Consider the following 13589-nt stretch of genomic DNA (forward strand, 5'->3'; position numbering starts at 1 on the left):
CCTCTGTAGGTTACAGTCTTGGTTGTGGTCCTGTGGAGATATACCTCTTTATTTTCTGTTTTTAAGACAATGTACAATCAGCAGAAAGAAACACTTTTTTCCTACTGGAATTCATTTTGAGGTTTCACCGATATCACTGCCCTTACTGTTCTTCTCTTCAACATTCTGTCCATCAGCATTTTTAGGTCTATCCATATCTCAGAGTCCATCCATCAATCCCCAGTGCCAACCTGTGTTTACCCATGTCCGGCACCACCAATCTCTCTGTGCATTCTTTCTCTCACTCCCACCCTAGTGCCCACTCCTCCTGTCTTGCAGGACTGTAAGCACTAGGATGCAACAGCTCTGAAGTGAGTAGAGGCCTGCAGTCCCTGCAGTGAGATGCAGGTATCATCAGAGCTGGACACAGGCCAGTAATCGATGGGGACGTGTGCCTGCTGCCATAGACAAGAGACTTGCTTCATTATCACCTCTCTCCATCACTCCCCATCACAACCATTCACCATCCTGCTCCACCAGCACCTCTGTGACTGGCAGGACTACACACAGCAGTGATGGACAGAGTGGACACTAAATGCATACACATGAGTGTGGCAGCGAACACAAGACCAGTGTTGAAAAAAGTACTCAGAACCTTACTTAAGTATCAATACAACAGCATAAAAATAATCTAAAAATACTTACAGCTATCACCAAAATACATTTAAAGAATCAAAAGTAGCAGCAGTGGTTCTGCAGTAAATGTGCTCCTGTGACTGAGGTATTATTATAATGGACATTATTAGATTGTTAACACTGATGCATCAGTGTGTAAGTAGCATCTGTTGTAGCTGGTCAAGGTAGAGCTATTTCATCTATTTTATATACAGTCAGGTAATTATGTCTTGTTGATTAAGTGGTTATTATATTATTAATGGACAATAAAAAGTGAATTTATTTTCTCTAATCTCTTTTTCTGTCTGTGTGTGTGTGTGTGTGTGTGTGTGTGTGTGTGTGTGTGTGTGAAATATTAGGTACTTTAAGCTCTTTAAATAAAACCATCGCACAAGCTTTGGAGGAAAATGTCTCTTTGGTCGAGCCACTGAAAACTCATTATCTGAAATGTGACAACAGATGCTGAGTAAACACTGCTGTTTTCTAGGAGATCACAAGCCAGAGAGTTTGGGAACACTAGTTTAATATTTAACAATGAATTGTATATTATTATGTTTATAGTTTATAGTTTTTTAATTAAAAAAAAAGAATCAGAAAATAATTTGTAACTGTTGCTGTAAAATAAATGTAATGGAGTAAAAAGTAGAATATTTCCCTCTGAACTGCAGTAAGGGTGATGTATGAAAACAAAAAAAACATGAGTATATTTCAAAAGTACTTGAGTAAATGTACTGTAAATAGTGCCCTTCCTTATATCTCATCATGTCGACCATGACAAGGTATTTGGTTTAGGAATATACCAGTGCAGACACACATTTTTCATTTTGGACAAGAAATTCTCTTATTCTGACCCCACCAACGTGTCGGTCACAGCACAGGAGCAGCACCAGTCGAGTTAGCAAAAGATTCAGTTTACTGATCAAGGACACTACAGTACAGACCACCCCCCCCCCCCAACACACACACTGCTCCAGTGTGCTGTGTGTTGCACTGGATGCCTCCCAGGTGGTCTACAGGCTTCACACGATGCACTGCTGGATTTGCATGCTCAGCAAACATCTCCTTGATAAAAAAGTAAATGATAAATGGGAGAAATAAATAAGCAGCTGTGGGCTTTATTTACATTGTAGGAGTTTGGTGTCAATGAGCAGCTCCAAAGACAGGAAAAGCACCACCAGGATGACACAGGCCACCAGGATACAGTTGAAGCCAGCGCTGAGCAGACAGACCTGCCACAGGGACACTCGATGACCGCAGCATGGCTTCAGCCAGTTGGACCTACGGAGACAGAACACAAAGAATAAGGCAGGTTTTATATATACGGTATATAAAATGGATTTGTATTTTTAGATTCCTTTATTGCATTTGTGTTAAAGATCTTAACACACAAAACAATAAACGAACAAAAAAAAGGTAATGTCTCATAAAAGTGAGATGGGCTTAAACTCAGTAACTCAGCTTTTTTTCTCAACTACGCCAGATAGTTCATCAATGCACTGCACATCCTCGTACTTTCTGATAGCCTCAAATGAAAATGTGCTATTTGAATCAAAGTACTACCTTTAAACAAAGAGGTGCACAATTGCAGTGAGTAATTATATCACTCCTCAACATGCATAAACTGACACTGTTGAGTGAAAGGCTGAGCAGATATTTGAACTCCCTGACATGGCCAACAGAGGGTGGTATTTTACACTTATGAAAGGTGATGTCTGTGAAAAAAAAAAAACCAACAACAAGCACAGTTTGGTGGTGATGGCCAGAGCAAAAGGGTATGTGTGGTCAGAGACAGCATTGACAGAGACAGGGACAGTGAAGCTCTGTGAACTAGTGACTCGACCATCAGCTGTAGGTGTGACTGGAATACTGATGGACTCCTCTTTACATGGCAATGAAGGGAGTCACTGTAGAAGATGGTGCTTTCATGTTCAGCAAAATCAGTGGCCTGAGACACCAGTTCAAGTGTGAGATATTAATAAAAACGCTGATTAATTCAGTATTTTCAGTTAAATAAGCACATTAGAGAAGAGGCAATTTTATTCCTTTATTGGAAAAGATGCTTTATATTTAAGAGAAAATAGTAGGTGAATATTTTTAAAAGCAGAAGAACAAAAGCTTCATCCTGCCAGGCAGTGTAAAAGAATCCAGCATTTAGGCCATTTAAGTGTTTGGCAAGGTGGCTCAATGCTATTTTGAAATAGTGGGCTACTCTTACAGACCAGCTACTACAAGGGCTGACAGTAGGAGCTGAGAGAAACAATGCCTCTCACCAGCTCTCCAGCTGGAGTGGAAAGTTGGCTCTGCCCACTACCTTTCCCTTCGCCCCATGCACTGGCAGGGAGGAGACAGACGTTGGCAGAGCATTTCCCTCCTCTGATCATGTCTTCATTCTTTGGCGTGGCGCTAACACGAGCTGCAACAGTGGCAGAATGGCTCCATTTTCACACTGTGGCTGCAAAACTGATTATGCTGCACTCATCACGGAAGAATTTGAATATTTTATCTGTTTTAATACCAGTTACGGCTGATTAAACCACATCACTGTCTCACTGAAACTGTTGGATGAAGATAGCTCCTGTTGAGAGCTGCATTTCAATGGGATGAGCATCCATCATTAACTCAAAGAATTCTGATTAAGCCACAATAAAGGTCTAACAGATTATAAGGTTTTTTTTGACAAACTATCCCAGTTTCCTTCTCCGGAAAATCTTCCAGGAAAGTACATGCTGTGGGATAATATGAGGTGGGGGATTTCTTGGCTGGCTCCCTTTACAAGCACATGAGTGCAAAATAGACCTAAAGCATTTACTGTAGTTGATTCAGTGCTGTGTTAGAGCTACCCCCCAGAGGGAGGCTTTTTCTTATGTGTCACCTCCTCATTTCTGACATATCTGCTCCTGCTCAGTCACTGGAAGAGGCCACATGGGTCTTTTTTATTTCAAGTGGCGCTTTGACCTGACCATTACTGAAGACACAGTATAGCAGAGTGGAACCATTTTGGTGAGATTCTCCTGATGATTTTCTCCCGCAGTAACACATTTATGTCGTAATAAGTTTTTAGCAGCTGTCAAGTTGATCACACCACCCTCCCACTGGTTTCTAATAAGGAAGTATTTGTTCAAGGCTGGAAGCGGGCAGAGCCACAATCCTGTAAACAATGCAAGGCTAATCTAATAAAGGTGTAATCATGCTGATAGCAATCATCTTCTTGGCTTTGTGTGGGGTGGCGCAAGTAGGCGAGCTCCAGATGGTGTAGTATCTGCTCCACCAGAGTCTTGGCGAGACTCTGCGGACGCCAGGTATCGTACCATCCTGTGCACCAGCCTACATGCCAGGACACCTGCACACCTTGTCTACGAGAAACAAAATAGTGGTCTACGTCATATATCTAATGCCACTGATGTGAATACCCTTAAGCCAGTGTAAGTGTTGGTGAGTTAACTCAAACAGTCTAAATATCTGAACTCAAATTACACTGAAGATCTGGAGCAAAATAGAAAAGAGACATACTGATGAAATGCTTGACGAAGCCGTATCAATGAGCAACTGGGCACTGGTCACTAGTCTTTTTAACTAAAAAGACTAGAAGATCACATATTGTCAAAATTCATCTCAACAGTACATCTGTGGTAGTAAATTTTTCATGCATGCCAATCACTCCCCACAGCATATGTTACCAAACTTAGAGGAGCGAGAATTTAAGCAAACACAAGCTGCTACATTACATTCTTGATTTCCCCCAAGGCATTCATGTGCCACAAACACCACGGATGAGATGTGAAGCAGTTGTGAAAATTTGCTTGATCAAACACAAAGAGAATCTGGCCAAAGCGTAAATCGACAAAATGGTCATTGCAGGCAACACTTCATTCACTGTTTCCCTAATGCATTAAAAGGAATGGGAGACTTAAACAGTGAGTGAGTGAGTGAGTGAGTGAGTGAGTGAGTGAGTGAGTGAGTGAGTGAGTGAGTGACCTCCTTCAGCTTTTCATTCAAACATTCACTGACTGCTGCTGAACTGTTCCACCAGCACCGTTGGAAGTTGGTGCCTTGCTGAAGGCCACCTTGACAGTGAGGAGAGTTACTCATTCACAAGTTTTTCCACGAGACTCTGGGGATTTGCACCAGTCAAGCTCCAGTAATAACCTTCTCCAACCTTTACACATTCATGGCTTCTCTCAGCAGCACGCAACAGAGTTTCCTATAGATCTAATGTTTAAACGTAATGATTGGAATATACTGTAATACTGTGGAAATATATTCAACAGTATCAGAAATTGTAGTTTCTTGTTGAGTCCGATAATGCAAGTAAGACTGCAGGGCACTTTTGGAATATTTGTTTGTTTTTTGTATTTTTTTTTTACACAAAAGAAAATGTGCTCTGGTAATTCCATGCATTTGAGTCATCCAAAGATTTCACTGGTTCAAGCAACCTCCATTTCCAGAGGTTATGGTTTAGCAGACTTCCACCATATGATTAGATAGTCCATCAAAGTGCATCTTATATCAAATGATTTCACACTTCATTCAACGGCTGGAGGGAAGCAAAAAATAAGAAAAAATTACCAGAACAATAAAGCTCCTTGAGGGGGAGTAGTAAAAAGAAGTGGTAAAAGTGAAATACCCTACTCACAAACTTTATAAGGGTACTGTCTCATCAGGCTTTAAGAGCTCCAGGAGTCATGTCAGAGTGCAGCCAATCACAGTGAACATCCCTGAATACAGTCTTTAAAAGGACTCCTATAATAGAGCCATAGCCATTATTTTAGGTTCCTCAGCAGTAGCTACGGCTCAGTCCACAAACAAACTAATAAAACAAACTCAAATGCCTGTTTAATGTCTCTCAGTACAGTTTGAAAGAATATCAATTTATAAATTGGCCTAGCTTATCTCGATTATGATGCATCTCCACTGACATGCAGGTAAACACACCTTTAAAATGCTTTGGAGATTAATTGTGGGGCTAAATATATTACACTTTGTCATCTGTGTGTTTATAAAGATAATAATTTCACTAATAACTAAGGAAACCTCCAGTTTACATGTGTCCACAACCTTGATCCACGCAATCTTTTACTTTGTATTGTCAGAAAAATTGTTAACACTAAACTAAAAAGTGTAAAGTTTAAACAAGAGTCCAGCAATATTGTCTCAGTAGTGTTTTTTGTCTTACGATTGGACAGAACCAGGCAGTTGTTTCCCCCTGTTTCCAGTTTTGGAAACGTGGTCATGCTAAGCTAAGTCATATCTTCATATTTAGCATGTAGACAGATAGTAGCATTGATCTTCTCATGTACGTCTCGGCAGGAAAGTGAATAAATGAATTTCCCAAAATATCATATTATTCCTTTTAATCCTTAGTGAAGAAAGGGGGTTTCCCTATTACTGTTCTAATTGCAAACAATCACATATATCAATATTTGCTTGGAAAAGCCCCCAAATGAAGATATTTTAACTCAAAAACTAAAGAAAAATGTGGCCACAACAGTTTTTCAAATAATTTCACATACACCTATCACTCAGCCTAAAATGTGGCCATAACATATCATTAATTACATGCGTTAATTTATGTTTTTTTAACATGTTATTTTTAGGATTCAGAGTGACTTAACTATTATGTTTTTCTTTCAATAGTCATCATTATTAATGTACGACTTGAAACAGTTACATTTTCACTTATCTACTTTGTTGTGCAGTTGTAACAAAGCAGTTTAACTGCATGGATCATTTCAAGCTTTTTCTGATTCTGGTTCTTAATGTTATGGAAAGTTTGAGTGACTGTGTATAGTTTTTCACTTACTGTCTCTTTCACCCTCTTGCACTGCCCCTCATTGTTTCCCAACAGATTTCTGAAATAAGAGTCAAAGTCATCAGTAATGATGTCAATGCAAGCTTTATTCAAGGGTTTAAACTGGCTCCTAAGTAGATATCCAAGATATCCAGTGATGCTGATTTAACTGCAAAAGTTCTTTTTCTCTGAGCTCCAACTTGAAAATGTGGTGAAAGTGCAAACTCTCAGGTACTGAGCTTTGAATGAACTGTCACTGCATTGCTGACTAACGTGGCTTCTTGTTTGGGGCTTGGAGCAAGTGATTTTAGTGCTTTTTCGACTGGGTGTTTTTGTATATTGCGCTTGCATGACTGATCTGAAATTTGGGCATGTTTATCTGCTGAATTAACAGTTTCAGAAATGTTGGTAGCTGCAGGCAATTTGGGTTTAGTCACATTTAATCTGTCCCTCACACAATCAAACACGAGTGACTATTACTAAACAAAACACTCTTCAACAAAACAACCCCACCACTATCCTTCTGGGGCTGCACTATGTTTCTACTAGTGGGGGTTGGCAACTCCACACACACATTCAGCAGGAAAAAGCCATCAGCAGTTGTGTGCAGACGGGACCGGGAGAGGCTGCACAGAAAGCTGCCGTGGCCGGGAGCAAAAGAAGGAAGCTCCTGCCCGCTGCAGGGACAGCTAGTGGCAGCTGGATGAAATCCGTCTGTTACCAACCCTGTGTCTTCTGAGGCTCCTCGCACCACACTGTGGCAAGGCTGTTTGTTTGTCTCTTATTTCATGGAGATAAAGTCTATGAGGAGCATCGTCTCTTGCTGCATTCATTTGACCTTTGACACCAGAGTTTCAATCTTGCAAATCTCCAACAAGTCACAACTTTTCATTTATATATTTTTGAATTAGACTGTGCAAAACTGGGGTGGTAGCTCGGGTGGAAGGTCTTTTTTAGGGGTACCACCTGCCACCCGATGCCACCCCAGTAGAGCCGCCCCTGCTCAACATACAGCATGTCTTTAGTGACCACACAGACTTGCAAAAGGCCTCCATTAGTGTGTCTGTCTGTGGTTAAAAAGGAAAATTGTACAATCCCACAACAAAACCTTCCCTTTAAGCCAACATCTAGTAACAGCGCCTCCCTTGTTCATAGTGCATAGTAAGGTAGCATCCTGGCCAAGATCAGATCTATCATCTGAGGATATTAAAATGAGTCAACAAGGCAATAAACCTGTGAGTTATAATCTGCCCAGCATCAATATCATGCATCTTCTTTTTACAGGCGAAATGCGCCGCACGAGCCAGTGCATCACACACGCTCTCACAGAGATGAATATGCGGATGTGAGTTCACAGGCAGTGTGAAGACTCAGCTTTGCTACAAGAGACAAATGCAGGCTAAATCCAGTGAATGTGTGTGTCCTTACTTCATGTCATGCCAAAACTAGCCCAGCCCAGAGGGGACGCAGTCAGACACTGCTGGTGACACATGCAGTATATTAATGAGTCTTATTAAAGCAAGAGAAGAGTAGCAAATGTTGTTTCTCTGACCCACTCGGCCCTGACGGCCTGACAGAACCACCTGGCCCAAGTCACTAGTAGACAAGCACACACAGTGGACAAGGTCACCTCTCAAACTGGTTGTTTTCAAACTTGTTTTGGCTCCACAGATTTTCACATTGACATTTTTCACAACCTAATACTGATTTACCAAATGACTTTCTGTTCTTCCTTCATTTTCTCTCCCTCCATATTTCTATTGTGATCGATGTTTTCTCTCACCACCCTGTCTCTTTCTGTATATTCTTTCTGCTGCCAGTGTGTATTGAGCAGGTTGATATAGCTGTCAGTGTTTCCCACTGCTGCAGAGATTGAGTGGAGCTGGACAGGGAAACAGAGGAGGGAGATTAAATCAGGGGAAGTAATCGATACCAGCACGTCAAGTGAGCCACCAAACACTGGGACTGTCAGACTCACAGCACCTGATGGTCTCATCAGATAAAGTACTCCACTGGAGTGGAAGGGGAGATATTGCTTAAACATTTATTCACCCTTAGTGCAATGGACAGCAATAGAGAACAGGTCCTTAGAATTTCTACTTCTCCCAGTTTTTTGTTTTACTTGACCTCTTATTCTGGCATGTTGGTGTATCACCAGCAACTATACAAGTCCATTTGAAGAAATACACTTTGCACACATTTATTTGACATAACATAATAAATTAAGGTCAGGGCTATTATTTAGTCCCTCTCTTTACTAAAGAAGTGTCTTTTCAAGCTTAATCTGCTGATGGCAAATTCAGTCTCACCTAACAAATATGACGAAGCAGACACCAGACAGGCAGCATCCCATCCTCCCCTAGAGACATATGTGTCTCCAGCAGGCTCCACATTTTGACAACCAGTACACACACTCACAAACTCACACACACACACACACAATACTTCATGCTAAAGCAAGCGTGGAAAAGGGGGAGTACCAACTAAGCATAAAATACATGCTGAGTTTCCCTGATGCTGTCAGATTGCAGGTAATTAATTTTACATTTGAAAGGTTCCCCATTACCAATGCCTGTGCACCATTGATCACAACACATCAGCAGGGAAGAGCCAAGCCCCCAAACTCCTGCAGCATTTTCATGGGAAACACAACCGAAAGAATATATGACTGACTTTGGAGTCAAGATCTAAATCTCTTGGGTAGCTGACTGACTTCTGCTCAAAGATGGAGCAGCTCTTGTTTTTTGAAACTTTGACTCTGTCAATAGCTAAAAAAGAAATATGACAGATAAATTATGATCACAGTATTTACCTTCTAATGTTAACAATATTGTCAAGCAAGAATATTATTTATTCAAATGATTCATTTGTTCATGTGTTGCAGTTACATAACAGCTTCTTATTCTTATTCCAAGTCATGTCAGCAATGATGGCTGATACTACACTAACTGTGTCTAAAGCTGCAAACTGTCTGTCAGTCTGAATTCAGATTTTAGTTTTTACAACCTGATCAGTAATTTCAGTAATTTCATTTGGCAAAAAAACAATGTGATCATTAATAATGTACAGTTGTAATGCCAAAAACCAGAGCCTTAAATCTGACTCTTAACACATTTTTAATAATATTCCCAAACGTGCCCACCTTCTTTAAATTTGTATAGATAGATAGATAGATAGATAGATAACATGCAGCTAGAGGCTTAAGTTTTCTGTGAGCAGCTCCTCATGTGCACAGCAACATGCGCAGAGGCAACTGGTGTTCAGCTTCTCCTCACAGTCCTGTGGGAGTGCTGAGGAAAGACTAATTTGTATGTTACAAGGGGACAGGAAGGTCAGTGTGTGTGTGTGTGTGTGTGTGTGTGTGTGTGTGTGTGTGTGTGTGCCCCAATGAGTGTATTCTGTATTCTGTGTGTATATTGCATGTGTGCATTCACATGTGCACAGCCAGTTAGAGCCAGCTTCGATCGGTAAACTCGGACTATAGACTGCAGTTAGTTATGGATCTCAGCTGAGGCGACTGAATTGAGTAAATATAAAGCCATTGATGCTCATTTAAAATGCAGCACAATAAAAAAACAACAACATTTTGAACGCATGGGAAAGAAAGATGAATGAGACTGTGCATGGTGCTTTCAAAACAAGACATTCAAATATTATTCCTTGGTAAACAGGAGGTTTTCTATAACAGCTGTTTTGTCATTGATTCACTGTAGAACTGCTGTAATCTAGCACTGAGAATCTTGTCATGTCTTTGTAGGATTTCTCTTTATGTACCTTACTCCAACATGTTATCCTGTGTGACAGTTGTGTGTTATGTTAGAGCAACCAAACATACAGTATAATCCAGGTGCATTAAATCTCCACTTCAGCCTCCTCAAGTTCAGATTTTATCAAACAAACCACCAATAACTGCCTCCGGCCTGTAATAGCAAAGTGTAAATGATGGATTTTGATTCTGAGATGCTATGTCAGAATTTCTCAAAAAAGAAGTTTGAGTTTTTCTGATTCTGATTTTTTTTTTTTTGGCCACAGATTGAATGTGTTTGAACCCCAGTGTCACTGTGGGCAGCTGGCAAATATTTTAAACCTTTCAAGCTAAACTATGTAACCTAGCAAGCCCCCACAGTGTGAAAACTGTATGTGTGTTTGGGGTGAGAAGGAAGTTTTTGTATACTGTTGTTGTTAGCCAGAGGTAAATAGAGACAGATACTTACATCTGCACCAAGGCCGTCAAGCTAGCCTCCACTAATAGGTTTTTGCTCCGACTCTTTAGCCAGAAAAGCAGTCTCTCACTTTGCATGCTCCTTCTCTCCTTTGCTCTCTCTCTGATTTGAGGGCTGAGTGTGAGGATAGGGCGACTATTTGTGACTATTACATTATTAACAATACTGCAATTTATGTGGACAGCAGTGACAGAAAGAAGCTGGCAAAGCTAATGTCATAGCGGACAAACTGCTGTACAAAGCAGATGACCTAGACAGGAAACAGGAAACCGAAATGGGTGTAAACAGGGACATATGTGCCACTAGTTCAGCTTTTCTGTTTAACTGCATCATTGTTTGTGGATTTGGGTATTGAAACTATAAATCTTGTGCTGTCGAATTAAATAATCTAATTTTTAATGTAGTGTTCTAGTTTTAGGTCTCGTGTGCTGCTGAACTATGGGTGCATTAGAAAGAAGAGGGGTGGGGTAGGAGGGTAAATTGCAGAATTCATTATATGAACATATCGTTTTAAAATCACAAAATAAAAGCACAATGTCTGCATGTTCAGATTTTGAGGTATAGCTGACATAAAGTTGACAAACAGTGAACATTTAGCATCTAAACTACATGAGTTTGTTTTTACCTCCTTGAACAAAGTTGCAGCGTGTCAAGCATAAATGCAGGGATGGACTCACACAAATTTTGTGTTTGTTCTGTACCTCTCAAGGGAGGTGCAGTGTTGCAAATCCCACTCTCACATGGCACAAGTGGTCCTTTAGTTTTCCTCAAATAATGTGGCACACTGCACAGTGGATCTCAGATCTTCAGTTTCTCTGCTAAGTCAATGCAGTAAATAACAAGGGATTTAAACAGAACAGTTTTGTTCAGGTTTAGGCTACAAAAGTCAAATTTCAGAACCATTTCCACCACAAAACCTTGGTTGTGACGGTGTGAAGAAGGCCATGCTTATTTCTGTCCATTGACCACTTTCTAAAATTTGCAAATGGGCCAGCAGTTATTTCCAAAATGGAACATTTGGACCCTTGGCCTAAAGCTGGTGGGTGGCAGAGGGTAGGAGCCCTTGTCCCCCACTTCCCCCTCTACCCCCCCCCCACACACACACACTACAGATTTAGATGAACCATCTGGTGTTGGTACCTAACCCTGGACTCCTTGCACATTTGGAACAGCCGTATCAGCAACATATGCTTCTGTCTCCGCGTCTGGCAACTACATACCCATCACTGGGATGGGAGGTGACATCATTCCAATGCTCAGGTGTGCACTTGTAATGGCAGCGGGGGGTGGGGGGGTGTTTTCTGAGCCAGTCTGGTAACTTGACTCTTTTTCACTGTGCACTTTTTTTTTTTATCCAGGTGTTATCGCTTGTCCTCCGACAATAATAAGCCCAGGTAGTTTCCCTTTTTTTCTCATCACACTGCCAGTGTCACACTCTACACCATGACCTCTTTATTATACCTTTTCATCTGCACAGTAGACCTCAGATGTTGGCTTCAATATGCTGTATCTTCAGGCTTTGCTCTGAGTGTCAGGCTCTGGCTGAAAGGCACCTCAGACCCTGTTAAATGATATTTTAGCTGAAGGCCAAATTTTACTCCATACTGTATTTCTCCTAGAGTTTATTCAGGCTGCATGAAGCCTGAGTGGCTTCTGTAAGTTTGTCTACATACATACTTTTTGTTTTGTTGCTTACAGGATTAGTCCATTTTAAAATTTGTTCAATTATTCAATATGTGTTTGTCCAGTGCTACAGTATTGTAGTCTAATGAAAAACAAAGTCCCATGTTTTAGCTTTCCCTACCTAGAAAATGATAAATTAAATGTAAACTTTTTGAACTTAGCAGAAAATGCTTCATGACTAAAAGCAGCAAGTTTAATATTTATCATATGTTATGCTATTTAAAGACATTGAATCACTTTTGTGATTGGCCCGGTTATCATCAGTGATTATTTAATTGCCATTTCAAAGCAATGCAAGCTGCAGATGAGGTCAGGACCTCCACATCTCCCTCCCTGACATTCTTTGTTACACCTGACACCCCCCCCCACCCCAAACAAAGTCACACAGCAGCAGCAGCATACACAAATACAGGCTGAAATGCACCAAAAGAACCCTTCAACCTAAAAAAATTGTGAGCAAACAAACAAAAGCAGCTTGATGACTAGGGGGAGAGTGGGCGGCCATGAAAGTGCTGAACACAAGCCCATGCCACCTTGGTCCTCCTAGCGTTTTTCCTAGACAGGAAGATGGATGGGCCCAATGCTATTAATAACTACACTCCACTTACCATGGCGCCAAAACTGCTAACACTGCAACTGCCCCCTGATGCTAGCTAGAACAACCACCTCCCACAATGTCGCCCACATCTCCCCTCATAGGAACACAGTGTTAGGCAACAGTGCAGTAAACGGGTGCTGGAAATCTCCAACCTGTCCACCTATATTCACCTTCACCACAGGACCAAGAACCAGGAGGCTCCTGAGGGCCCGTGAAGGTGCCTGTGGTAGTTTTGGTCAGCGCGATGTGCTGACAGGTGTCCGTGATAAAAAAATAATACAGAATGATTCTCGGCATTATGTTTCATTACAGTGCAGATTGGTATTCAGATAGAAGATAGAAGAAGATGAGATAATGAGTGTAAAAAAAAGAAAGAAACTAATAGAATAGAAAGAAAAGCAAGAAAACAGAGACAAGTCAGGAGAGATACTGGAATATGTGGAAAGGTGGTGAAAGAGAGAGAACGAAGAGAAGAGCTTCTAAATGTGCAGAAGCATCAATGAAGGAACACTATTGTTCCTAATGAGGTGTGACAGCCCAGTATAAACTGGAATATGAAGTGAACCATGATTACAGAGGATTAGATAACAACCACTACACAGTGCAGTGAGAAAGCTTGTCAGGCCTGCCCTTGTTTCCCCTC

The 13589-nt window shown here is 41.0% G+C and overlaps 1 protein-coding gene across 1 annotated transcript in view; it reads right to left on the reverse strand.

Annotated features, from left to right (window-relative positions):
* Nucleotides 1–13589, reverse strand: part of LOC139628370 (transmembrane protein 266-like) — a 48478-nt gene that overhangs the window by 13980 nt on the left and 20909 nt on the right. Inside the window, exon 4 of the mRNA XM_071490005.1 lies at nt 1778–1932. Coding sequence (XP_071346106.1) covers nt 1778–1932 — 155 coding nt within the window. The remainder of the gene's footprint in view (nt 1–1777; nt 1933–13589) is intronic.

Source organism: Trachinotus anak, unplaced genomic scaffold, assembly GCF_046630095.1.
Source record: "Trachinotus anak isolate AG129_WGS33_773 ecotype Australia unplaced genomic scaffold, CSIRO_AGI_Tana_v1 ptg000011l, whole genome shotgun sequence".
Classification (NCBI taxonomy): Eukaryota; Metazoa; Chordata; class Actinopteri; order Carangiformes; family Carangidae; genus Trachinotus; species Trachinotus anak.